At 39.2% G+C, this 27,540-nt stretch overlaps 3 protein-coding genes across 3 annotated transcripts in view; all 3 read right to left on the minus strand.

Moving 5' to 3' along the window:
* Positions 1-1,759: 1,759 nt before the first annotated feature.
* On the minus strand, positions 1,760-5,176 carry LOC129720457 (uncharacterized). Its single transcript, XM_055671945.1, has 4 exons — positions 5,061-5,176; positions 2,856-4,223; positions 2,321-2,785; positions 1,760-2,246 (listed from the first exon to the last, which is right to left on the minus strand). Exons 1-4 carry the CDS (start codon positions 5,174-5,176, stop codon positions 1,760-1,762), a joined length of 2,436 nt encoding a protein of 811 aa, XP_055527920.1.
* Positions 5,177-5,747: 571 nt separating this feature from the next.
* On the minus strand, positions 5,748-7,909 carry LOC129724492 (mitochondrial uncoupling protein Bmcp). The gene is made up of 6 exons (XM_055679441.1): positions 7,599-7,909; positions 7,273-7,420; positions 6,904-7,201; positions 6,732-6,850; positions 6,612-6,672; positions 5,748-6,550 (listed from the first exon to the last, which is right to left on the minus strand). Exons 1-6 carry the CDS (start codon positions 7,663-7,665, stop codon positions 6,263-6,265), a joined length of 981 nt encoding a protein of 326 aa, XP_055535416.1. The 5' UTR covers positions 7,666-7,909; the 3' UTR covers positions 5,748-6,262.
* Positions 7,910-8,276: 367 nt separating this feature from the next.
* Positions 8,277-27,540, minus strand: part of LOC129724490 (cAMP-dependent protein kinase catalytic subunit PRKX) — a 187,918-nt gene continuing 168,654 nt past the window's right edge. The window contains exons 5-8 of the mRNA XM_055679437.1: positions 20,543-20,898; positions 19,907-20,088; positions 19,764-19,841; positions 8,277-9,292 (exon numbers count right to left, since the gene is read on the minus strand). Coding sequence (XP_055535412.1) covers positions 9,167-9,292; positions 19,764-19,841; positions 19,907-20,088; positions 20,543-20,898 — 742 coding nt within the window. The 3' untranslated portion in view covers positions 8,277-9,166. The remainder of the gene's footprint in view (positions 9,293-19,763; positions 19,842-19,906; positions 20,089-20,542; positions 20,899-27,540) is intronic.

Genomic DNA, 27,540 nt, shown 5'->3' on the forward strand with positions numbered 1-27,540 from the left:
TTGGTCGTGTGGTTTCAAGCCCCAGGTTTTACTGAAAAGTGTGCTGCAGGCCCATATTGCCGTTGTAGCAGGAAAATGGTCGTTGGAGTACCGCATTATAGCTGTTCCCAAGTTCTTCGAAGCCATTTCCGTGAGTAAAAACCTTTGCTGATTAGTCACTCAATTCCGGAATTCGAATTCGCCATTTGTACCTGCTGAATTCGTATGTCGTTACCTTTAGGCCAAAGTCAGCGTAGCCGGGCCAAATGGTGTCTGACATCTTCGTATGGGTCATGCGAGTCAACAAGCACTGAACAACCTTGCGAAACACGAGATAGATGACCACTGGTTTTGTAAAGAAGCTGAATTCGATTGTACTCTACGATAGGGGTGGGCGAAACGGTTTTTTTGCAAGAGCGGCTCTGAACCGCTCACTCACGGTTCTGAACCGACTCATATGAACGGCTCATGGTTCACAATGATTCACGAGCTTTGGCAGTTCGTGTTGTCTCGGTAAAGTTCGGGTTCGAGCGAACCAAACAGTTCCAGTGCGCTCAAAGAACCGTGGTTCTTTTTCGTGAGCCGCTCGTTCTTCGCTCTTTTTTTAGAACCGGTTCATGTGAACGGCTCGTGAGCCGTTCGTCCATCCCTACTCTGCGATACATGTCGAGCCAGTGCCGAATCCAGAATACGTCGCCATGTCACTTGGCCGTGGGATGCTATCCCCCAGTCACTTCGCGAGCATCCTCGTCTACCCCGCAGTCGACGGCTTCTATCGGGATTTTGCTAAATATAGTAAAGCAGGCAATGTATGTAGTTTGCGAGAATGCGAAAATGAACGGAAATAGAAGGTGTGACTTTACTCTTAGAAAAAATTTCCCTCGTCCAGACGGGACTCGAACCCGCAATCTCCGTTGTCTCCATAAGTTTGTTCTTTGCAGGAGACTAGCCAAAGCAACAAACTTAAGTAATGTAATAAACATCCTTATGTAATTCTACGTCAACCTTGCGGACGTGGCTTTGCACACTCGTATTATTGACTTGTATTATCTACATATTATTTACATACTCTCCTAGCTGGTCTCAAGGTACGATGCTAGCCTAACAAGCCAGTCGTCGTAGGTTCGAGTCTCGGCTCATGAGAGACTGTTAGTGTCAGTAGGATCGTAGCGCTAGCCCCGCAATTGTGTTGTACACTTAACAGTTGGCTGCGAAGTCTGTGTAAGAAGTATGAACTCAGTGGCAAATGGAAGTAACATCAACTTACAAAAGAACTCTCGTAATTGTAATTGTAATTGTAATTCATCGGACCACACCCTGGCAGACAAGCGTCCGCCCATCTACATTTACATGCTAGGTTAGGACCTACAAGCCTATCCGTTATCTCAAGATTTTCAGGTGACTGGAGATATGCGCTAGACCGTATAGCGCATCGGTTTCTTCCACTAGTAGGCGCAGGCTTTTAACCCGTCCCGCTAGTTTAAGATGCTTTACTTAGAGGATAGGAGAAGGCAGAAAGTGAAAGGATAGAAGAGATATATTTAATTTGCTAAAATGGAATGACAAATTGGATAATTTATTATGTTATCAATCATATAAATATATGATTCATGTATATATATTTATATAGATTGCTAGGTTCATTTATATATTTCAACTTACTTCTTATGCTTATGTTGTTCATCATGGAGTTTTTTTTTTTCATATATGGACATCATGGAGTTTGCAAGAGAGACATTTTACTCACTTTGTTTGGATTGTCTGATGCAGGAAGTAGGTGTCATTCTGAGTCGCTCGCGTCATCATAACCTTCGAAGTTGCCGTATGAGTCTTCTTCATCAGGAAAGCTGACGAAATCGGAATCGTAGTCTCCTTCCATTTGTTCTTCTTCGATTCTCGTTTTCATTCTGTCTGCGAAAGCTTGAAACCTTCCTCTATCCTCAGCCAGCTCCCTGAGATAGCTTTCCGAAAGATCGGTGCATTGTGTATCGTGTTTCAGACAGGTTTCCCAGTTGTGACAAGGGCGTCCTAGTTTTTGAGGTCCAGAGATTTTATAATCTTCAGTCAGCTTCAGTATCTCGCTTTCCCCCATTCTAAGCAGGTGAGCCCAGTAGAAAAGCCGTCCAATTCCATAGGGCGTTCGGCGCTGTGTCTCGAAGCTGAATATAGACCAAGTACGATCTTTTGTTCTATGTCGCGTAGCCGATCTCGATTGTGCTTTGATAGTGTTGACACTCTCAAAGCGTACAGCACAATTGGACTCATCACTGCATGGGAAATCCGGAGTGATGTTTCCCATCTAAGTCGGCAGGTTTTCACGAAGCCCGCTACAGCTTGGTACGCTCGAAGCGCTTTTAGAACCCGATCGGATACTGTTTCCCGTCTGTTTAGTGAGCTGGTGATATATGCTCCTAAATATCTCAGCTTGGATACCACTCGCAGCTCAAAGTTTCCAAAACGTTCACTTCTTGGAGCGTCAAGGTTTTGCGTTCGTGATGGGTCCCGGATCAAAACTTCAGTTTTGGTGACATTGAGTTCTAGTCCAAACTCCTTCAGGCAAGGGCCGATGAGATTGAGTAGTCTTGGAATCTGTGCAGGGTCTGTAACGATTGATAATATATCGTCTGCGTACACTCGCAGGCATGGTAATTTTATTCGCTGCGTCTGGCCTAGTTGTAATTCCGGCATCAGTTGTTTTAGTCGTTGGTGTGCTTGGTCAAGAAGGTACACAAATAATTTTGGTGACAGTGGGCATCCTTGCTTTATTCCTGTTACTTTATTGTGTTTCAGTTCTTTGCCAGAACCACTGGAGCGAGGTACGTTCGGTGAGACATGCGGATACGATTCTGTTTATCAAGTATGGGGGCACGCCCAACCTCGATAATGTCTCTGGCACCACGCGTAGATCGATGGTATCGAATGCTTGCCGTAGGTCCAGCGAAACGATATACGTGGTTCTACCTTTGCGCCATCGCTCGTCCAGCATTTGGCGTACGATGAATATTTGGTCCTCGGCGCTCCTGTTGTTGTGATACGCAAACTGGTAGTTGTCAACGTCTCCAAGATATATTTCAAGCTGTTCCAGCAGGAATCTGGCGTATATCTTATAAATAACGGAACAGAAGGTGATGCGTCTATACTCGTCTGCGTTTTTGGGTCGAGGGTTTTTGGGAATAGGTATTTGGAAAGTCTCTAACAGCCGAGGAGGCACTTCATTTTGTTGCCATATTTGCTTCAAAATTTCATGGATGCGTCGATGTAGACTTTCGGGCCCATATCTCAGTAACTCCGGGCGTACCGCGTCCACACCCGTAGCTGTGCCGTTACGTAGGGTTAAGCTGAGGCGTTCTACGTCATGCCACGTTGGGCCTGAGTTAATTGGGGGTGGAGTCGGCTCTGGAAGCAATACCACTTCCTTTTGACTTGCGCTGGATTGTAGTTTCTCCTCCCACCTTTGGATTGGGATATACGTTGATGCACCTTGCGTGATTTTGCGGCGATGACGTTTTAAGTAACGAAATGTTAAACGGAGTCTTTCTAAAACTGGAAAGTTTTCTATGTTTTCGAAGAACAACTTAACTTTTTCTTCCTGGTGGTTTCCGTACGCTTTGCTTTTCCTTTTTCGAGCATCTCGGTACTTTCTTTTGAGTTCTGCATCGTTTCTGTTCGCTAGCAGCTCACGTTGAGCCTTTTCTATGTCGCGACCGCATTTTCTTCTTCTGGGAGTTGATGGGGACGTGGATCCATTCAGCGTGGTTGACGCAGTGTCTAATATGGCAGTTATGGTAGACTCGATAAGCTGGTTTGTGCTGCCTACAGTGCCGTCATTTTGGATATCTAATTTCCTGGTAAGTTCTTTAGAGTAGCGTTCTTTTGCTGCAGGATCGGTTGTCAGAAGAGAGACTCGGGAGTTCGGTTGTCCAATTTTTCCGGCCCTTCCATCCTTGGTGTTAACGTTGAATTCGCTTTCTGTGGCACGAGGGGTTTCCGTTCTTGCATTCGGTTGATGATGACGTACCGTCAGTAGCAGCATGCGGTGGTCAGAGAACCCTGCTGTTCCTTCCACCGCTTTGCACTTTGGCCGCTGGAAACGAGGTATGATTGGCATAACCACATGATCGATCTGTGATTGGTTTGTGCCTCGACTCCATGTGCGCAGGACACTATGGCATGGCCCAAACGAACTGCAAAGTTTATAGTTGTAGGCCTGGAGGATGTCTTTGAGTCCATCCCCGTTTGCGTTACTTCAGGGATGATACAAGAGTTTGCCGACATTTGGTCGTTCAGCTGGTAGCAGGTCACGATCGGAGGAATTCGTGTATTACACTGTATTCGGGGTCAGCTTGTCCTCTTGACGATCTCGCGTAAACAGAGATTATTATAAGTTGTTCACCAAAAATTGGTAGAAATATGGCGCATGAGTTGTCAGATATCCGTTGGAATTTGTATCTTGGCACCAAATCTCGTTGAATCGCGATAGCTGTTCCTCCGCCCATTCTGTTGTTGTTGCCTGGCTTGTTGACATTACCACAGGTACGATGTGGTTTTAATTGTGCAGGTCGCTAATCGCGTTTCATGTAAATTTGCTATCGCAACTCTGTTATTACGCAGAGTCTGATCAACTAGCTCTCTGTCGCTTTCTTGAGAGCATCCGGAGACGTTCCAAGTCGCTATCGTGATGGTTTCCGACACACCAACTGCACATGCTGTTGTGCTCTGAATGTCACTATGTTGTGTCACTTCGTGTGTGTCTGTTGCTGCTGGCCCTCGGCGTTCGGTTAGTAAAACCGGGTGTTGGGTTATGGCGACGTTTGACTCTCGGAGGTTCGTCGTTTTCAATCAATCTTATTACGCTGTCGTAATGATTGTAAGCACCGTATTCGTTGGATCTGTGAACTATGCTCAGGTCTTGTTGGTTTCGCACTCCGGGTTCTCCTATTGTTGTCATGCTTGCGTTTTCTGAGTACACTCTAATGTTATACTCGAAAATGGCAGCCACCGCTCTGATACTCTCTTCTCCGCCCCAGAATCCAGGTGTTGCGAGGTTGCGCATGTAGTGTTTGATGAGTTGGGCTGCTCACATGGTGCCGTGTTGCTCTTCGAGTTCCCCTGCCTTCGAGCGATAATATTCTACAACTAGTGCTCGGAGACTGCGGGCGTGAAGTTGTTGAGCTCTGTTGCCGGGAGTGATTGCCATATTTGGTGTGCTAGCGATGAGAACAGGCAGTTTCCATCGCCAGGGATTGTGCAGACCACCAGCGTTCCTTCTCGCACATTAACCATTTGTGTTTCCATTTCGTTTCATCTCTGTTAGCTATTATTGTTTCGCTTCTAGCTACTAACTTAGAATATTAGAATAGGTTTAGTAAAGTTAAAAATTAAAAAGGTTATATTGGAAACTGTTGAGTATGACATGTCGTACGGTCTCGCCCTCCGGATGTCCCGGTTGACAACCCGACCACACAGTCACGCCCATCTTTTTAGCGCCAGCCGGGGGGGACTTGGTCCAGTACCCATTGCCTTCCTTATCTCTATTCCTCTCACCTTTTCGCAACATTGTGATAAAATGGGCGGAATATATTTTAATATGAGATAATTATTGCAGACGACTTTCACTTGTGACAGATCGACAGGTAATCGGTGGGAGACCACCTGGCTCCTCATAGCATCATGCTTAGAGGCGGGCCGGAAGAGTTGATGAGCTTTCCCCCCCCCCCCCCTCAATTTACAAAACAACTCACGTCATCCGAAAAAACTCAATGCACGAAGAAACATGAAATCGCGATCCTTTATTCACAGTTTTACAACAATTAGTTTGGATTTGCTACTAAGTTTCACGTTCCCTCCAATGGCGACATTCTTCACTAAGGCAAACAATCACGTTTTGCGGACCGAGTCTGATTCAATTTTGGGAACTGCAGTATCGGTTAGGTTTTGCGTCTCTGTTTTCTACTAAAAGCATAGTGAGTTTTAATGAGTGAGTTTTGATACAAACTACTTGTACTATCAGACCAATAAGGTGAATTAAAATTAACAGTATACAATCTCGGCTGCTACGGAAATCAATCGGGTAAAAAAAATCCGGAAATGCATCGACTAAAATTAACTTTGGTACAAAGTGAAAGCGATAGACGCAAATGCATTTAAATAATGATAATGCTGATGGATGACAGACATTTTCCCCCGTTTCCGCTCCCAGGGAGCACCAAGATGTCAACCCTAAATGCTTCACTTTCAATGAAGATTCAATTTTTCTACTTAAAAATAACCCCGCCATTCCGTTCTAGTAAAGTCGTTTTAGCTGCTCGTAGGTGATGAAGAAGATAATGTTCCAGGGACCCATTCGCACCCACGTCGGTATAAAACCCTTGTACAGTGCCCGAAAACCTTCGTTCCGAACAGTTTGAATAGCACAGTCTACGCTGCCGGTATAGATTCTGCGGCTGGGAGATGCGATCGCAGCAGCAGTACCAGCAACACCGGGACCACCTCCGCCACCGACACCGCTTCCACCTCCGGGTCCTAGATTTTGTACCTGCAGCTGAACACGCCGTTGATTCATAAGACGAGTCTAAAATGGAACCTTCCGTCCTTTATACGAACTAATGCAAGTTTGAACCATAAATACATACCCTAATCACATCAATCGGAGTCGAAGCAATGGCACTTCCTAAGCTCGCAATAAAACTAGATCTGGAAGGAATAAGGCTCGATTCATCATAGACCATAACACCGATTTTAAGCCGACTTACATAAAATGATTAGCCACCTGATCGCCAAAGGTCTCCATCAAGTGCAGTTTACAAAAGTCGTAAACTGGCAGTTCTACTGCCGCTATCACAGCCGCTCGTTGTGCCGTCGGGCCAACCCCCTACGGAACAGATAATATGTTTACACTTGTAAAGTAACGATAATCCAACTTACCCGCCACAACCCTCGCACGCCCTCGTGCACATAAATCTCCTTGAAGCACCTCGCCAGACCGGCGTTATTTGTTCCCTTCCCGTGCACCTGCATCCGTACCTTCAGCACATCCGTCGGGTTGGCAATGGCACTGGAAACGGCTCCTGCCACCGTCGCACAAGCAGCGTTGCACCAGACATTCTCGTTGCCGGACTTATCCAGTAGCCAACCCTTCTCGGTGGCAATCTTTTTCAGCGTGTAGTAAGTGCCGAATTTGATCGTTCCGTACGTCGCCTGTCGCAAAACGGCCGGCCAAATGCTGCAAAACATTGATCAAACAAACAAAACTGGTAAATAATTCGTCAGCGTTCCACTTGCTTAGACACCCACCCCGAGTACAGCGCCTTCATCCCTTCCTGTTTGGAAATCTTCACGAATGCATCCGTCATGCCTCGGTATTTGAGCTCCGCAAAAGATTGGTCAATTTTCTGACCTTGAACTTGCAGTCGCGTCTTGGTTGTATCGATGGGGAACGTTCCTGTTGACGTAACAAAACAAAAAAGAACAAAATCAAACAAATATCCATCCCTCCAGGCGGATTTGATTGCATAAGCAGTAAGTTTCCTACGCGTGTACCTCATATAAGGTAATAAACAATAAAAACAAACACGCAAATTGTTTGCTACCAGAACAGATAACGATCAGTGGACTCTTACCAAACTCTGCGGTTATCGATGCAACACCGCCGTAAACAAATGGACGCCAATCGCTGATTTCACCCATTGTTCCGAAGCAATTGGCGTTGCACAAACGAAATAACTGACACCGTATCTAATAAGCCAGTCTTTTTTTGAGATAAACACGACTTTTCGGTGCCCCACTCAATACTGGCACTATCAGCTTATTTCCACTGTTTTTCAGCCTGTTCCAGTGCAAATCAACGAGACTCTGAAGGGACGATGCTTTCCCGTGCACTGAAGGTCGACCGCTGCTTTGCTTTGAAACCCTTTTGTGTTTCGGTCGGTGCTTCGGCGGCGACTGACGTTTCGTTCATTGAATATCAATAAACGTGATTCACTTCCTTCGCCATGCTTAGCTACACGCTCGTGAAAAATAACTAAAAACACACGTGAAATCTACCTTTTTCGTTCTTGAGTAAAGTAATGAAAAAATTCATTTTCATTGGGCATGCAGAGTTTGGGGAGAAAAGCTCGATCAATTTGTGTCGTTACAATGCAAGCAAGCTGAAAACTTAAAAGTGTCCATATAATTCTTTCAATCATTGTTCATTAATTTAAACAGAAGTCGAACGGTAATCTGCCTATTATTTCTTTCACAACCTCAAGTATTCAAAGATTCACAGGCTTTAGGTTTGAAGTTTTCAAACACACATCTAAAACAGTTTTACTTTTTATTCAACACTACTGAATTAACACACAGTTTGCCATAATTCTACGAAAGGTAAAACAATATAAAAGAGCAAGATTTACTCAAAAAGGAAACAGTGCGTTAAAACTTTATGGCGAATTTGGTGTTTCCTCTAATCCACCGCGCTTTGTCTTGTCGCTTGCCAGCGCTCATTCGACGGGTTGTGGGCTTCAAAATTTCCATCAATCATTTATTTTTGCTTAATATACTGTAGGCTCTAAAAGCTCTTCAAGTACGATATCCATCTCTCTTTCTCTCGGATTAATTGCCTCTCTTCTCTAGATATACAAAACTGAAATCAACTAGCTAAACGTAAGGCTTAAATCAGAATAATAACTAACATATTTTCCTCTATCACAGTGAATGTGGTTCATTAAATAACTTACATTTAATTTCAATGGTAGAACTTTTTAGTGCGTTCAATACGTAAAGATTTCTCAAATTTCGAGATAAGTACCCTTGCTGTACGAACACTCTGGATTTTTGTAGATCAAAACATGGACTAATTCTTTTTTTTTTTTGTTTTTCAACTAAAATGATATTTACAGCGAAAATCTTTGCCAGTAAACGTTCAGTGTTCAAATCGCGCTAATTAATTCAAACTATTGTTCTGGTTTCGGTTAACGTCCACTAAGAATATTAGAAACTTGTAACTCACAGTACGTATTTAGTAGATTTTAAATACTAATTCTATTGATAGATTTGTTAAGGGAAACTACTTTTACAGCTATAAAGGTTGGTTTGTTTGTTCAGACATGTGTGTGGGTACACTACTATATGCATGATCCACAATGCAAAAGGCTTATATCGGTTATATACACTGTACTGCTGCCTATTCGGCTAGATAGTGGGAGAGTTAGAAATCCTCAAACAGTTGCATTTCCATCTTGTCCAGTGAACGTGCCGATTTCCAGTCCGTTTCCGGGTAATCGTCGAAGTTGCTGGTGTCACCCTCGTTCACGAACTTGGGCACTAGTGGGGGCTAGAAAAGAAGAAAAATTTTTTTTTGGTAATTACGTAGCAGCTGGATATTAGTAACTATTCTGTATTTGTTGTAGAACTACACGGTGACTAAAAAGTCCGGTCACACTTTCATGGGGTCGCCTGTAGCCTACACGTTGCATCTCTCTGGTGCCATCTATATGTCAAATGAAAGGGTTAACTTTGCTGCCCAAAGTGGCAGAGTTTCGTTTCTGTGCAGTTTGTTTACATTGAGTTGTGAGCCATGGCAGAGTTAAGAGCAGCTGTTATCGCTGAATATGTGAAAGGGTACAAACCCGGACATATATTAAAACACCTAAAACCGCTCGGAATCAACCGGAAATTCGTGTACCGGACCATAAATCGGTACCTAGAGACCGGAGGCACCGAGGACAAGGCACGATCTGGACGACCAAGGTCTGTGAGAACTCCAAGGCTGAAAAAGATTATACGAGACCGGATTCGCCGAAATCCCGCCCAATCTGCACGGAAGCTGGCCAGGAACCTTAAAATGAACCGAGAATCAATCCGCCTGCCTCTGCGCAAGGATTTAAAACTTACACCGTACAAAAGAACAGCTACAAAGGACAAGAGGTACCAACGGTGGCGAGAGTTGCTCGGTTGGCGCGCAGATGACGAGATTATTTTTTCCGACGAGAAGCTGTTCGTTTTGGAGCAAACAGTCAATCGCCAAAATGATCGAGTTTTGAGTGTGAGCCTCCAGCAAGCTCCTGCGGACAAGCTGAACGTTCCCCGGTTCCAAAATAAGACGTCAGTGATCGTTTGGGGAGCCATTTGCAAGAGAGGTAAACTGCCTCTTATTTTTATCGATAAAGGGGTCAAAATCAACGCAGCGTATAACCTGGTCACGGTTTTGGATAAAAATGTTCTGCCTCAAGCTGAACTATTGTTTGAAGACGATTACTACTGCCTCCAGCAAGATGGCGCCCCATCCCACACCGCAAAGGTTGTTCAGGCGTGGTATGACGAAAACTTAACCGATTTCATTTCGAAGAATAAATGGCCTCCGTCGTCTCCGGATCTGAATCCACTGGATTATTTCGTGTGGGGATACATGATGTCGAAGCTGAACGACAATAAAATAACAAATTTGGAGCAATTCAAGCGAGTTATCACGAAAATCTGGGACGAGATGCCCATGGAGCAAGTGCGCGCCGCTTGCGACAACTTTCCGAGACGTCTGAAGCTGGTTCGATCAAAGAAAGGTGGTGTTATTCCGAGATATCGTCTGTGAAGTATCTTTATGAGTTACTGAAAAAGCTATGAAAACCAAATTCAGATTTTCTTCTTATTCATTGAAATATTGAGATTTTCCTGTGTGACCGGACTTTTTTGTCACTGGTTCGTACATTATTTTCGAATGTCTGTTTTGTAAAGTTCTTGACAAAAGCAAAACGTAACTTTGAAAAGTTTGAATTTTATTGGAATTTAAATGTGATATTTCAATAAATTGAAAAATCTATATTGCTTTCATATTTTTCCTGTATGGTTTCATCACTGCGACCAGAAAGGTTGATTTATTTTGATTTTGCCCGGATGCCTGCTGCACTTCTATTATTAACAAAACCTCTATTGAGAATAAGTGATATGCAGCATATGCCATATGCTTATTATTTATCCGAGCTTGTGTGTACGTTTTTCAACGCTTGCTATTACACTAACTGTTCTACTATGGCAAAACCTCGTTGTTCCTGCCAAATTTCGCCAATTCTAATTACCTGGAGAAATTTCAACTATGTGTAAACGTCTGATCAGTTTCAGCAAAAGAGGAACTTATTTTGCCAAGAGTTAGTTACAGTATTATAAAGTTCAACGAGAAGAATGGGTACGTAGAGAGCTTGAGAATAAACCCATACCTACGTCCTTTAACATCTAATGGTCCTGATTCTATTAAGTTTTAAACCCAACCAACAAATTTTCAATAAAATCATGGTTCAGATAAGAGCCTGACAACCGACTTGCTTATACCATCCGTCCTGATTTAGCAGGACATGTCCTGATTTCGGAGTTCTATTTGGGCGTCCGGATTAATTTTTTATATTTTAACATTTGTCCTGATTTTCTTGAGATATTTAATATTGTTGTGTGGTAATGAGCAGAATTTTTGAAAATTGCTCAATAAGTGTTTTCGATTCCAGGTCGCAACGCTCACTGCGATCGAATTTTTTTTCATTCGTTGAATCTCAGCAGAGTAATAAGAAGAATCTTTCACGCGTTGACCGTTACCATTAAGCATCTGGCATTTGTTGAATTAAGTTGAAACAGTTTACGTTTGTTGAATTTTTGAAATATCTACTAATGCGTAACAATTTAAAATGGTTTGATGAAAGTGACTCGTCAGAGATACACGCAGCTTTTTTACTATGTGTTTTTCTACACAGATTTACGAATTATTTTTTCACGCGGATTTTTAAATTGAAGGATTTTTTAATTACCGCGTCTTTCTATGAGGTGCATATCAACGCGTAAAAAACAAAATAAAAAACTAATTTACTCAATGTACAGTAAATAAAAGAGTTTAATATTGTATGTTAAAAGGTAAATCACATATTACGTGTTATATTTGCTCATACACCCAAGAATAGAATGGCTAAGTCAAATTTGTGCCGAGAAAAGGTGTCCTGATTTCTAATTTCGACCAAATGGTATCCCTAGACTTGTTAAAAGCGCCGCTCCGAGCCGCTCGGTGACATCGCCAAATTATTGGCACCCAGCAAAATGAGCGTATTATTTTTCCATGTGACAATTGTAGCAAGCACCAACTCAGTACAAGTGCTAAAGAAGCTACGTATGCAGTGCGGTAACCTTATTATTGGTGCTTATTACGGGAGTCACTTCACGGTGAAATATATTTCACTCTCACGCTCACTTCACTTTTTTAGACCTATTCCCGATTCCACCTCAAGTGAGATGACAAAAATCACCTCCGTGTAGCGAGATTGACAGTTTAGTGAAATTGAGAATAGGACAAGTGAAATGAGATCGTTTCCCAGCTCAAAAATCTCCAAGTCCCAGAAAGTCGGTTTTTCCCGTTTTTTTAGTTAACACCAGATCTTGACGTGTTCTGCATTTCTAAGACATTCGGTATCAAAAAAAAATGTTTTTTTCGGGATCGAAAATTTCCTGAACTAGTTTGCATTTTTTTCATCGGGCAAAAAAATGAAAATTTGACCGCTTTCAGGCACGGATCAAATTCTGATTCGTTTCGTTATTGAAGAATAAATCCAATATTTACCAAAAGCTCACAAATCAATCAACTTTAAGACTTATTGCATCTTCGTGGAATCATTTCACCGTTCAAAATGGTCGTGAAATAATTCCACGCGAAACGTCGCTTCTTCCGTTCTCACTTCACTGATATGACACTCATAATAACCCAGATTCCGCGGCAGATGTCACTTTGCGACGTTTTTCTCACTTACGTGAGTCCCGTAATAGGATTTTGTTAACTTGACTCTGATTTTACCGTGAAGTGACTCCCGTAATAAGCACCATTATCACCGGGAGGCACTTTGAACCTTTGTTTTTGTTTTGACCCGTCTACGCATGGTCCATCACGTCTAATTTGATTGAGCTTTGATGTTTGCTGTGCTACGTGTGGATTGATGGATCGGGATAAAGAAAAATCAGAGTACTTCAAAAAGATGGAGACTCCACAAAGCAAAAATGGGCTAGCAAAATTCAGTAAAGACACTAACAAAAAGATATTCGCTGTGTGGTGCTGTTCTTTATTTGTTGCGTACCGAATCGTCGAACAAAGCATCCAGCTCGAACACATGCTACTTTTTTGTCTCCGCTTCTAGTGCAGTGCGTGCTTTGCCAAGTCTGCCTGACAAAGTCATTTTCAATAGACAGGTTATAATGACGCTGTGTGTGATCCGTCGCTCACAATAGAAAAACATTTCTTTCACTTTCGAACACTTTGTGAGTCAAATAAAAACTAATCGAGGTCTCTTGCTTTGATTTTGACAGTTGAAGGGCTTGAAAAGTAAAGAAATTTCGCGTATTTTTTTAATTCGACCAATCTAACATTCGCATCGAACTGAGAAAATCAACTTTGAAGGTTTTCACTCAACATTTTGAAACCTATTTAAAAACGAAACAATATTTAAATGAATGCTAGAAGTATGTATTTATAGAAATACAACATTGTTGACTAATGTTTTACATTACTGTGTTGAAGACTCTTATTTTGTTTGAAAATGAATAAGTTTTTAGCAAAAAATGTAGTATGCAACACTTTGTTTCAGCCAAACGTAAACACGCCCTTTTCATAAGTCATAATGTCAGCAGGCGTTTGACATACACGCTCCCTAAAATGAATTCAAAAATGATTAGAAAACAATTCATTTCCATAAAAAGTGGAACAACACGAAAATTGAGTAACTCTGTTGGTATTCAAAATTGAGTAACCCATAGTATTCGGGTTATTCGCGTTGAAAGAGATTTCGAAGGCTGTTCGCACCTACGTGAACTCTCATATGCAATTGTCAAAATGTGCGTGATGACAAAAGCAAAAATATTTCCTTCCTTCTTTTTCGCACGCAAAAACCAAACAAGTATCAGCAACACCGTCAACGCGAATAGGCAAATACTGTGTATTTATTTTTCAGAATGATGTATACAATTGAACTCATTTTTTGTGTTTAATAAAACTCATTTAGTTCTTAAAAAATATCAGTTTATGTGTACAAAATTATCCATTTATTGAATTTAAAACTACTCAGTTTTAAAATTAAAACCTACACAGATTTAAATTTTGAAACTATCAAATTTTTGAATAGAAAAATATTCATTTTTGAATTTAAAACTAACCATTTTCAGAATTTGAAAGTACTCAGTTTATGAATTGAAAACCACTCAGTTTTAAATGCGATGTTAGCGTAGAGAGGGAGATTTGTGCCGGTAACAGTCAGAACAAAACAAAACTTAGGTTACATTCTATCTGAACGGTGTCTAATTATATTTATTTTTTAAGTATATTTTGCTCTTTTTTTGTGATGCATAACCACTTGATATTTTACTCTCCCACAATCTTCCTGATGACACGAACAACCTGAAAACTCTTGGTTCTTTAGAATGAATAATGAAAAAAGTTTATATGTGTACCTTAAAGTTTTTTAAAATGTCCGTGACCACCTTCCTAGCGATTCTCATTTTTTGGAATCACTCAAACAGCCACAAGAACAGATAACACGGCCGCAAAGGCTAAATAATGGCGCACAAATGTTGAATCATGGTGCCGCCTTTTCACTCGTGTCAAATAATGGTTTCGTTTTTTCATGCTTGGTACTCAAAATTGAGTTATAGTGGTAAATTCAATAATGGGTTATTCTAGATTAATCTAAAATCAGTGTAAAAATTACACAGAATCACCAAATGCGGTATTCATTTTTTGACGTTTCCATGCAACTTATGAAATTGAATTAAAATTAATTCATTCGCCGTGTTACTTTTCACGAGCGTGTAACGTAGAGTCATGTCATCCAAGGTAACACTGCGAACACTGGTAGCACTCCAAGTATAGATGACAGTTCTACAAGGTATGCTACATTTTTGTCTATCCACGCACACAAACAAATATCGTTATGAAAAATTTCGCGTTTTGTATGGAATTCGGAACATTTTTGGAAATTTCTCGTTTTATGTTAATGTATATTTGTTTTTTTTTTAGTTGGAGAGTGAATCTCCAGTTGAAAAACACTAGAAATTGATATTAATTTAGATTTAGTGTGAAAAATTGCGACAATATGTCGAAATAAAATACATAAAAATGCTATATTTCTAATAGTTGGAGCATTATCTTAGTCATTGTCATAGCTCATGACTTTTGTTACTGTATGAAACATAAGCGACTCTATTTAGAAGCGCTATTAGAGTACAAGAAAAAAAACAAAAAGTGCAAGAAGGTATGATGAAAAACAGCATATTTTACCTAAACCCCAGCATGTTTATGTATTTCTCACAAATAAAACATGTTTCAACATCATTTCTATAACTTTTCAGGAAAGTATGTTTTATAAGTTTAGTTTAAAATGCATAATCATTTCAAATTTCAAACCAAATTCTGAAAAAGTTCATAACGCTCACTAATACTATTGTATTGACGTGAATAGCATACCTTGCACACCAAAATTTCCCTTTATGGTTCAGCAAAAGATATTGCTGAAAGTGTATCAGCAAATCACTTGTTTACTGAATCACAGCATTTTTTTTCAAAAGTTTACTGTAATTCAGTTCTACAATTTACTGAATTTCGTTCAGTATTTTTAATTTTGCTGTAAACCAGTATTTCATTGATAAATTTACTGAAAACCAGTAATCGATTCAGTGATTCGCGAAAATACAGCAAATCGATTTGCTGAACAGAAAACAGTGAATTAATGTTTGCTGGAATCCAGCAAAAGAATTGATATGTCAAAATATCTTACGTCAAGCTGTCATTAGTAAAACGCGCCAAATCGTTGTGCAGCTGGTACGGGATCATCGCTAAGCTCCTGATAGCGGATATGGGACCATAGCTAAGTCACTGCTGGGCTAGATGAACTCAAAGGTTGAAATTATAATCATACATCTCTAGTTCAACAGTAATTTGGCTATGATCCGATGGTCGGATGGAAGCTGGCAGGGCCGGCGTCACATTATTTTCCCGAGTGGGTAGTAAGCAATGGAGGCGGATAATTCTGAGTGGGTAAGTACCCACAGAGACATTTTCCGAGTGGGTACTACTACCCACACTACCCACATGAACCGCCGGCCCTGGAAGCTGGTGCCTGAGGGAAACATGGTTCCCTTGAACTAACTGGTTAACCAGTAAATTGATTTATGCTTTGCTGAATGTACAGCAAATTGTCATAGCTGACAACCAGCATGTTGCATTTTGTTTTACTGAACATGCAGCAAACAATCTGTCACTTTTATGCAATTGAGCATTACTGAATAATCAGCAAATTTCATTTTGCTGAACAGATTGCTGGAAACACAGCACACCAAAAATCAGCAAAATTTCGCTGGTTTCCAGCAATGAAAATTTGCTGTGTGTAGAACTGTCATCTATACTTGTGGTAGCACTGAACATATTTTCTCTTTTCTCCGCACGAGTTTAGTAGATTGTTTGATCGATTGGAATGGACACTGACAGATATTTTTTGTTCCAATGTTGACAGTGTCGCCACTCTGTATACAGGCACTCTAGCGTAACGGTATGCTGTGTGCTGGTGCGTTATAACCGTCAAAATGTTGTGTGAAATTCGTGAGATTGAAAATCGTTAGTTATAAACGTCATTTTGTTTGCGTCGTTTAGTGTCTTTAAAATTCACTTGCGTCGAGTAAAACATAAACAAAATCCAAGTGGTGGTGTTTTCCGCGTCAGTTTCGTCGTTTATGAGAGCGTGTCTGAGATATCAATAGACCATCGAACGGTGACGTCACGCACCTGAGTTTGACAGCTACTGGTAACATTGTTTACCTTCGGGTGATGCAGTTTTGTTCTTAATTACAGCAGATCATTTCAATCGTGATCAAAATGCCCTTTGAATGTTGTGCTGCATTTCCACTACGCGCGCGATTGATCCATTAGAAAAAAAACAAAATTTCAAGAACGTAAACAAAGTTACCACTAACTGTCAGAAAAGTGAGGTTAAAGAGATTCGGTGAGATAGTCTATTCATTTCGCAAATGTGTCGGTTTGCTGGCAAAAGGGTGTAAGTAGAAAAGTGTAAGCAGGATAGTTCGGTCGTTATGTCACAATTGTTTAAAAGTTTCGAAAAGTTAGTTTTCGCAAATTTGAGCAAGTAAACGTATTCATCACAGGTTGCATAATAGCATAACTTCGAAACCTCGTTTGTTAACATTTTTCAACTTACACGGATAGAAAAATTACGCGAGAAATGATTAAGGTACAACTGAACTGTCGGTAACCGCAAGTCAGTTCCATCTGTAATTTTGTCAATTTTGAGTTAGCATCGTACTTTGGTCTATTATTGAGTGTGTTTTTAGATGTACCGATAAAAAATAGTGGTTTGTTCAACAAAAGTGGAAATCAATACCAATGCGAATTGTCCCATTATGAAAAGTAATCGCAAGTCAGTCGCATTGAAAAAATAAAATGGATGGGAAGTGGAGAAGAGAAGTTCGATATGACCGTTTATATGAAAATAAGTTATCTAGTAACAATTTTCAATTACAGCAACTGTTCGCTAACTGGGCGACGAGCACTTCCCAGTTATTGAAATCAGCTCGCTAACTGGGATATCATCTCAACGCCGAGGGGGAGTTCGATGGATAACGCTGCTTCGCGACAACTTCATAAAAGGCTTTCGTTCTCAAGTTGATCACAAAATAGAGAAGCCACAACTACAAACTTATCTCTCAAAAAAAGCTTCCAAACTTTGGTAGCGAGTACATTTATCAGCTATATTATTGTTTTTGTATTTTAAATATGCTCGATTAGAAAAACTTTAATTTTTCAGTTTTCGTTCCCAATCCACATGCCCCCCGTTCGTTTAGATATTTGACGTTTGTTGTCTTTTTAATTGGGAATCCTCCCAGTTAGCGAGCGCCCAGTTAAAAAGAAGCCCAGTTAAAGCGTGCCCAGTTAGCGAATAGTTACTGTACTGGGATTATTTTTTCGTTTGAAATGGTGATGAATTTATGTGCAGCAATTTTCTGTTAATACGAGTTCAAGTCCATTTTTTTTCTTGGTTCGCTTCTTCATGGATCTATCCGGAAAATCTTCAGTACCGAAAAAAACTTCCATCAGAATCCAGGAAATCGTTCCACGATATCACCTAAGGTGGTGCTCGAACCTCAAACGAATTTTAATCACCTTGACATTTCTTGTCGGATGAACCAACTGCGGTCCCGGCTGCAGTTTCTTCGTCCGAAACCTTTCCGGATGAGCTTTCATCCGTTCCGTACATCATGAGATTTTTCAACACCGACATTTTTTAAAACTGTTCTCATGAACATACACTGCCGAACTGCGAAGAATTGGCGGATTTTCACGGCAACGAATACTTTTATAGAGTTTTTTGTGGAACACCCCTCCTTAAAATCAGTTTTTTCTCTATAAATTTTCTGTGATTATCAAAACAATAAATTTTACAAAGTCTAGAGGAAAGCTTAGTTGAATGCATAAATTTTCAGATCATTTTGCATTGTTTTAACCATTACAGACGAAATTATAGACAAAAAACTAATTTTAAGAAAGGGTGTTCCACAAAAAAACTCTATTTTGTCGTGTTCAAATAGGACATCGCAGTATTCAGCAATTGTTTTTCTTTTAAAATTTTCCACAACTTTGCTGAAAGAAGCAATCCGGTATATTGCAAATTAGAAAAAATATTTTGAAGACATTGAGTACATAACATCAATTTTTCATAGTCAAATCTAGAACGATCACGATTTTTCGAATTTAGACCACTGTGCACTGTGGGATTTTCAAATAAATCTTTCCACCAATTGTAAATGTCTTGAATATAATACTTGAAATGTGTAGAAACTATTTCGGAAGTTGTTTCATAAAATTGTGGTTGAAAAACGTGCTTTACATTGAGTATTTTGTCGTTTTAATATCACTTTTTTGTACTTTACGACCTTCAAAATGGCATTACTCAAAAATGTACGTTGATTTTGAAATTTTGACCTGAGATTCTGGACGTCATAACGAATCGAATGGTGTACTCAAATTTTTTGGTGCATTTTTTTATAATAACGGACTGTGGGAGCACCGTGGGGTCTTACAGAGCGGAGGGTATTTCAATTGACACGAGAATTGGATTTTTACAAATTGAACCTGGATGGATAATTCCCCCAAATTTGAGCTAAAGTCGTGTGAACAACCCATGCACCAAAATATATGCTGAAATGTTGTCTAAAATGTGTCAAAAGCTGTGAAAAATTTGCAGAAATTTTGAACCATTTGTAATAATAATAAATCAAAGATATTATAAATATGTATCTGAAATGTTTCAAAAATACGTGAAAAATAATCATATCAGAAATGTCTCGAAAATTTACTGAAAATCTTTCGGAAATGTATAAACATGATTGAAAACGTGAAATTCATTAAAAGAATGTAAAAATGTTGAAAAAATGTAAAACGTGTGAAATGAGCAAGGATCTTCAACAATTTGTACCATCAAACCATGTGATTAAAGACACATACAGTTCACGCACATTTTCAATAATAATAAATCAAAATTCTTAGAAATGATTGAAGTGAAAGAAACAGAGATTTCACTCTAAAAAGTAAAATGATTCTTATTATTATTTCAAACAAAAACATTAAAATGACCATTACACTTTTTGCAGCCTACGAAGTTTGCTGCTGATGTTCCAATCAATCTCATTTCAATGGAAATAGTTGTTTCTATTCGAAAATTATGTTACCCAATTAGCGACCAAAATCAGTTCGACCATAGTTTCATGCCGTACCGAGAAAAGCTTACCTTCAGCTGTCTCTTGATTACGATATCCCAGTCGAGATGCTTAAACCATCGGTGCCGCTTAATGTCATCTGCTCCGTTCTAAAATAAAAAAAAAACTCATGATTTAAATCATTCAACCGAGCGGACACACAGTAAACGCTCACCTTCATATTGCCCAACCGTTTGGTTCGGTCCAGCACCAGCAGCTTTTTGATCAAGTCCTTCGCGATCGGCTCGATGTGCCGGGACCACTCGATTTTGCCGCTGAGAATTTTCTCGTAAATTCCAAACGGATTGTCATCGTAGAAAGGTGGATAACCGACGAGCATCTCGTAGATCAGAACACCTACAAAAGACGGGCAGAGGAAATTAAGAACCGTCAGCTTGCTCAGTTTTACGTATCACGGCTACAGTTATTAATCAATTACACATTCGGGGGAAGCATTTTAACTACTTGGCCGAAATGGTGCCAGTGCAAAAATAGTAGATTAGTATCTCACAGAGTACGCGAATGGAACACTCTCCACTCGTGTTATGACTGGTGGAATTGAACAGGTTAGTGCAGATCACGGAAGCTGCAAAATCTGTGAATTAATGTATGCTCATATCGTGCGCATCGGCGGGTGTCATCTAAAGTTCGGGTACATAAATCATCGTCGGTAGTAGGACTTTTCCCACTCATTGTTGGCACGCTCCCGGGCGGCCGCCACATTCCAAAGACTTAAACCAAGATTAGAGCTGCGAGCACCTTTCGGCGTAACAACAAATGAGAAAGATTTATCGCCCACTTTGTTACCAACCTAAGGCCCACCAGTCGACCGCTTTGTTGTGTCCCTTGGATTGGATGATCTCCGGTGCTAGGTACTCGGGTGTTCCGCACAGCGTCCAGGTGCGGTCCTTCAGTTTTTTGGCAAATCCGAAATCGGTGATTTTTAGGTGTCCGTCCCGATCTAGCAGCAGATTTTCCGGCTTCAGATCCCGGTACACGACGGACAACGTGTGCAGGTATTCCAGGGCCAGTACGATTTCGCACGCGTAAAAGTTTGCGGTAGCGTTGTCGAATCGTCCGGCATTCCGCAGGTAGGAAAATAGCTCGCCTCCACTGACGTACTCGAAAAGCATGTACAGGCAACAGTCGTCCTTGGTGTGCCACCGCCTGAAATTGAGAAAGGAAAACAAACCATCAAATTCTGGATGAAATTGTTGGTGATCGTTAACGGAAAGAAAGGCTTCGTTCTAAAAATCCGGCTGAGAACAAACGGATGCTCAAAAATATAAAAAAATTTCAAAAAATTTAATGAATTGGGCAATCAAACCCCATCCCGTCGGGATACGGTATATTTTTCCAAATCTGTATCATATTTCCAGTTAGCTTATTTTTCGCTTCCCCTGCAGTACACATTGTCTGCTTAATGAACTTGTCAATCAAATTTTATTAGGTCACATAATGTTTGCTCTATTTGGAGAAACTGCAGGTAACACATACAAGGCCAATGTTATAAGAGTATTTTTTCATTTATTAAATAAAAATAAAAAAAACTTAAAAAATCATCTACATCAAAAATTTATATCGCTATTTCTCAGATATTAATAATATACAACAGTGCTGTATCCGTTAGTATTCTATTATAACGTAGAAAAACTCAACTCAGGTGTTGACGCTCGATCAAACATATCGTGGTTGAGTGTATACGAGTCTGAGAGGTCAAATACTTTACTTGTATCCGAAATCATGCATGGAAACCGCTCACATTGACTTGCTTTTGCGAATGTTTTGCATTCGAATACGAGTGTTCACGTTGTTGCTATGCTACGATGCAATTCGAGAACATAAGAATTTGAATGCAATAGGAGTTCTGCTGGTTACATAACTAATCAAGTGGAGTTCTTTTTCCAGATTATATCCTCCAAAATAAAAGGTTGCATGGGTGTGTAAAATGAAAATTTAAAACCGAAACATATTATAAAATTTGTTCAATTTCAAATGCCTAAGTCTCGGCTAGTTTTCAACGGATTACCTTCATTCTTTTAGCAATCGCTTGGAACATTAGCTACGCGTCTACCAAACTGCAGAAAATTGTAACTGTACGATTGAAAAATGTCGAGTCTTATTTTGAAAACAGATTGCGACTATAGACACTATATATATATATATATATATATAGACCTGCGGACTAAATTGCAGCGAGCCAAAACAGCTGTCAAACGTGCGAGCCAAAATGAACATAACGAAAAATTTGTATCAAACAAATAACAAGAATATAAAAAACCAGCAATTCCAGTGCTGCTGTCATTCACTACGCAGGACTATATTTATCGTCGGTTTCGTGCAATACTGGCACAACTCAAAAATCATAGTTTCGAGAAAAACGCGTTTGAAAATTTGCGTCGGAAATCTGTTTTTCGATTTTCAAGAAAACTTTGAAGGTTAAGATTACCAATCCTCATTTGAGACTTTTGGGTCTATTATGCACATATTATGAGCACGTTGTCCAAGTTAAAGCTCTATTTTTACTTACTTTATGGAGAAATTTCGATTTGTGCAGCAAAGACACTTCTACTCATAACTCTGAATTTTTTGGGAATTTTTATAATTACGACCAATTGCATCAGATTACGCATATTTTTGCATCGAAGCATACGCAACAGTCGGCTGCATCGATATTGTTCGAAATAACCTGCTTGGTGCCTCCGACAGGTTAGTTTCATGTCTTAGTCATACCTGTATAACCGATCACTTCGTGTAAAATTGGGACTGGGGTACATCCTTCAAATTAACAAACCGAGCTGAAATACACTTGGTTTGTTAACTTGAAGGATGTACCCCTAGAAAGTAACTTGTGACCGTTGCTGTTTACAATAGTTTCAAATGACGTCGATATTTTGCTTGGTAATGGGTCTAAACTTATGACCCATAACTATATTTCATCATGGAGTGCATAGAAGATTGTCCTCGGTTGCAGAAGTTACTGGCTATATTTATAGAATGGTGCCATCGTAATGAACTAATTGTCAGCATTCCTAAATTATCAGTGCGTCTTGAACTGTCCTACAGATCAGACGTTTTTTCGGTTGCTTGTGGACTGGTCTTTGACTGCCTATAGCTTCAAAGTTTGTGTTTTGTCAGTGTGTCTTTTAAAGACTACCTGAAAGTTATTTCCCATCAGTCTTTCTCAAGACTACCTACTTTTGAATTTAACATTTGTTTCAACTTTTTTCGTATCACCTGAAATGGCTGGACGGAAAAAGAAACCTCGCATCGCTGCGGGGAGGAAAAGAGAGGCATCTCTTTCTGACACATCGAGTGTCTGTAGTGACAATCCTTTTGATATTTTGCCTGAGCAAGAAGCTGGTGAAATGGAAGTTACCAATAATGAAACTATACAAAATATAAAATCTTTAAAAAAGGAGAAAGTTCCACCTATTGTGGTAACTATTTCTTCTGAATTTATTATATTCAAAAAGGAACTTTCAACGTTTGTTTCTGACGTTAAAGTTACCTATCAAATTGGCCGTAGAGGTGAATGCCGCTTATTAGCCGACTCAGTAAAGGGTCGTGATCGTCTTGTTCAGTATTTAACTGACAAGATGTACAAATTTTTTACATATGACACCAAGAACGCCAAGCCGTTCAAGGTTGTCTTGAAAGGTCTCACCAACGATCAAACCGTTGATGAGATCAAACTTACTTTAACAGAATTACTTGGCATAGCCCCTACCCAAGTAATTCTAATGAAACAAAAATCACGAGGCGAAAACAGTCAGAGAACTGGAATTTCCCTTGTTAATTATTTAATTCATTTTAACCGCAATGAGGTTAACAACTTAAAATTTTTTGAAAAAGCACATGCTTTGTATAATGTGCGTGTAAAGTGGGAAACTTATAGGAAGTATGGCGGAGGTGAAAAGCATATCACCCAATGCCGTACTTGCCAACGTTATGGCCATGGTTCCAAATTCTGTAACATGGACCAAAAATGTCTTAATTGTGGAGACTCTTCTCACAAAAAGGACACATGTCCTGTGAAAGAGAGTAAAAATTTTCGCTGTGCGAATTGTAACGGCAACCATATGTCAAATTTTTATCAATGCCCAGTCCGTTTAGCAATTGTTAAGGCAAGGCAAGGTAAACAAAATTCAATTTCTCAATTAAAAACCAACTTCAAAACAAAATTCTCCAAGCGTACCAGTGACGCATAGTTTACCTACTCCTTTGCATACCCGTTTAACTTATGCACAGGTTACAGGTAGTTCGAACATTATACCGCCTAGTGTTGGTAGTTCGAGAATGACCGTTAATATGGGTAAGCAAAACACGCTAGAAAATAATTGTACACCTATTACTCCAGCTAATATTGCTGCCGAAAATATTTTTTCTAATGTCAACTGCCTGGGGCCTATTACGGCAGGTAAACTTTCTTTTTTGCAACAGGCAATGTTCGATCTTATGAACGCCATGTTGCAGGCAAAATCAATGTTTGAAGCCATTCAAATAGGCACAAATTTTACTATTAAAATTGTTTCTAATTTAAAATTTAGCAATGATTTTAAATAAAACAATTAAAATATTAAATTGGAATGCTCGCTCATTGAAGGCCAATGAGAATGAGCTTTTTAATTTTTTAACAGTAAATAATGTGCATATTGCAATTATTACTGAAACATTTTTGAAACCTAACATAAAATTAAAATATGATCCCAATTACGTGGTTCATAGATATGATAGGATTCAGGGTTCCGGCGGTGGAGTTGCAATTGTTATTCATCGCCGAATCAAACATCGTGCTCTTCCCCATCTTGAGACGAAAGTTATTGAAACTTTGGGAATTGAAGTTCAAACTGAACTTGGGATTTTATTTATTGCCGCAGGATATTTACCATTTCAATGCACACGCGAGCTCAAAAATTATTTTAAAAATGATTTACAAAAACTCACCAGAAATCGTTCGAAATTTTTCATAATCGGCGATTTTAACGCTAAACATTGTTCATGGAATAATTCTCAAAGTAATTCCAATGGCAAAATTTTATTCAATGATTGTTCTTCAGGATACTATTCTATTTTGTCTCCGAATAGTCCTACATGCTTTTCTTCTGTAAGAAACCCTTCAACAATTGATTTGGTGCTGACAGATCAAAGTCATGTATGTAGTGATTTGATCACACATGCTGACTTTGATTCTGACCATCTTCCAATAACTTTTTCTTTATCACATGAATCAGTTTTAAACCCTATGAGCTCTGTTTTTAATTATAACAAAGCTAATTGGGAAAGATACAAAAATTATATTGAGAGAAATTTCAATAATGAGCTTGATTTGCAAAACGAAGTGAATATTGATTCCGCTTTGGAAGCATTAAAATGTGCAATTGTTGATGCCAGGAATTATTCTGTTCCAAAGGCTCAAGTGAAATTTGATTCACCAATAATTGACGAAAATCTTCAACTTCTAATTCGTTTGAAAAATGTCCGCAGACGTCAATATCAACGTTCTCGTGACCCTGTTTTTAAAACTAATTATAAAGATTTACAGAAAGAGATTAAACATAGATTTACTCTTCTGAGAAATCAAAATTTTGAGACTAAAGTTGAAAAATTGAAACCATATTCAAAACCATTTTGGAAGCTGTCGAAGATTCTTAAGAAACCTTCAAAGCCTATTCCAGTTTTAAAAGATGGTGAACGTTTTCTTGTATCCAATGACCAAAAGGCTCAAAGACTTGCTCAGCAGTTTGAAAGTGTTCATAACTCAAATTTGAATTTTGTGAGTCCAATTGAAAATGAAGTCACACGTCAATTTGATTTAATTTCTTCCCAGAATTTTTTACCTGCAGAAATAATTGAAACTAACTTCAATGAGATTAAATCAATTATTAAAAATTTCAAAAATATGAAAGCACCTGGTGACGATGGAATCTTTAATATACTAATCAAACATCTCCCTGAGAGCACAATGGATTTTTTAGTGAAAATTTTCAATTGCTGCTTCAAAATTGCATATTTTCCCAAATTATGGAAAAATGCAAAAATTACTCCCATTTTAAAACCGGATAAGAACCCAGCTGAAGTTTCAAGTTATCGACCAATCAGTTTGCTTTCTTCAATGAATAAACTGTTTGAGAGAGTTATTCTTAACAGAATGATGTCACACATCAACGAAAATTCAATTTTTGCAAATGAACAGTTTGGATTTCGCCATGGGCATTCCACAACTCATCAATTGCTCAGAGTTACTAATATGATACGAGCTAACAAATCTGAAGGTTATTCCACTGGAGCTGCTCTTTTAGACATAGAAAAAGCATTCGACAGTGTTTGGCATAAAGGTTTGATTGCGAAATTGCAAACTTTTAATTTTCCAATTTTCCTAATCAAAATTTTAAAAAATTATCTTACTGATCGAACTCTGCAGGTTGTCTATCAGAATTCAAAATCTGATAGATTTCCTGTCAGAGCAGGTGTGCCTCAAGGTTCAGTCTTGGGTCCAGTCCTGTACAACATATTCATTTCAGATCTTCCGGATTTGCCTCCAGGATGCACAAAGTCATTGTTCTGCGATGACACAAGCATTTCCGTAAAAGGAAAAAGTCTTCGTGTCATATGCAGTCGATTGCAGAAAAGTTTAGATATTTTTTCTTCCTACTTGCAAAAGTGGAAAATCTCTCCCAATGCTTCTAAAACTCAAATGATAATTTTTCCGCATAAGCCTAGGGCTTCTTTCCTCAAGCCAAACAATAATCACGTTGTCAAGATGAATGGGGTTATTTTAAGTTGGTCCGACAAGGTTAAGTACTTGGGACTAATTTATGATAAAAAACTTATTTTCAAAGAGCACATTGAGAGTATACAAGCCAAGTGCATCAAATATACGAGATGTTTATATCCTCTCATTAACAGGAATTCTAAACTTTGTTTAAAGAACAAACTTTTGATTTACAAACAAATTTTTAGACCAGAAATGCTTTATGCTGTACCGATCTGGTCAAGTTGCTGTTCAACAAGGAAGAAAACGCTCCAAAGGATTCAGAATAAAATTCTGAAAATGATTTTGAAGCGTCCTCCTTGGTTTGGTACACTCGAATTACATAGACTTACTGGTGTTGAACCATTAGAAGCTATGTCAAATAAAATTATTAACAATTTTCGACAAAAATCGTTGCAATCCTCAATTGCTACGATAAGCTCTCTTTATAGCCAATAAGTTAGCAATTAAGTTAGTTGTAAGTTTACTTCCCCTTTTCTGACAAGTAGGTTTAAATCCTTACGAATGATAAGTCCTAATTGCGAAAGCAAACAAATCCTAACAATTAAAATTACAAATTTCTAACAGTGTTGAGAAGTCACCATTTGTGATTGGACACACATACTCATTATTTACTAATATTTATCATAAATACTTAAGCTACTAACAAATCCCCCCTTAAAAAAAAAAAAAAAAAAAAAAAAATTCCTAAATTATCTGTAATGACGCTTCATAGGAATTAGCAGCCTATAATGTTTAACTATCACATCGATGGAATCGTGCTCAACAGGGGTGTAGAAATGAATGAATCAGTTGGGGTTTATAAACAACATAACCATAGATTTCTGTAACCTGTATTGCTCAAAAGTTCTATACTGCTCTTCAGTGCGACCTATCATAGAGAGTGCTTCACTAGTTTGTCTTTTATATCAACTGGCCTGGAGTCTACGAACCGAAAAAGTTTGTCCGTATTGCTTTGAAAAACTTGCCAAGGCATAACACCCTAGCTCGTCGACGAAAGATACAGATACAGTAGGCAATATTTATCGCTGAGC

This window comes from Wyeomyia smithii, chromosome 2, assembly GCF_029784165.1.
Source record: "Wyeomyia smithii strain HCP4-BCI-WySm-NY-G18 chromosome 2, ASM2978416v1, whole genome shotgun sequence".
NCBI classification, from domain to species: Eukaryota; Metazoa; Arthropoda; class Insecta; order Diptera; family Culicidae; genus Wyeomyia; species Wyeomyia smithii.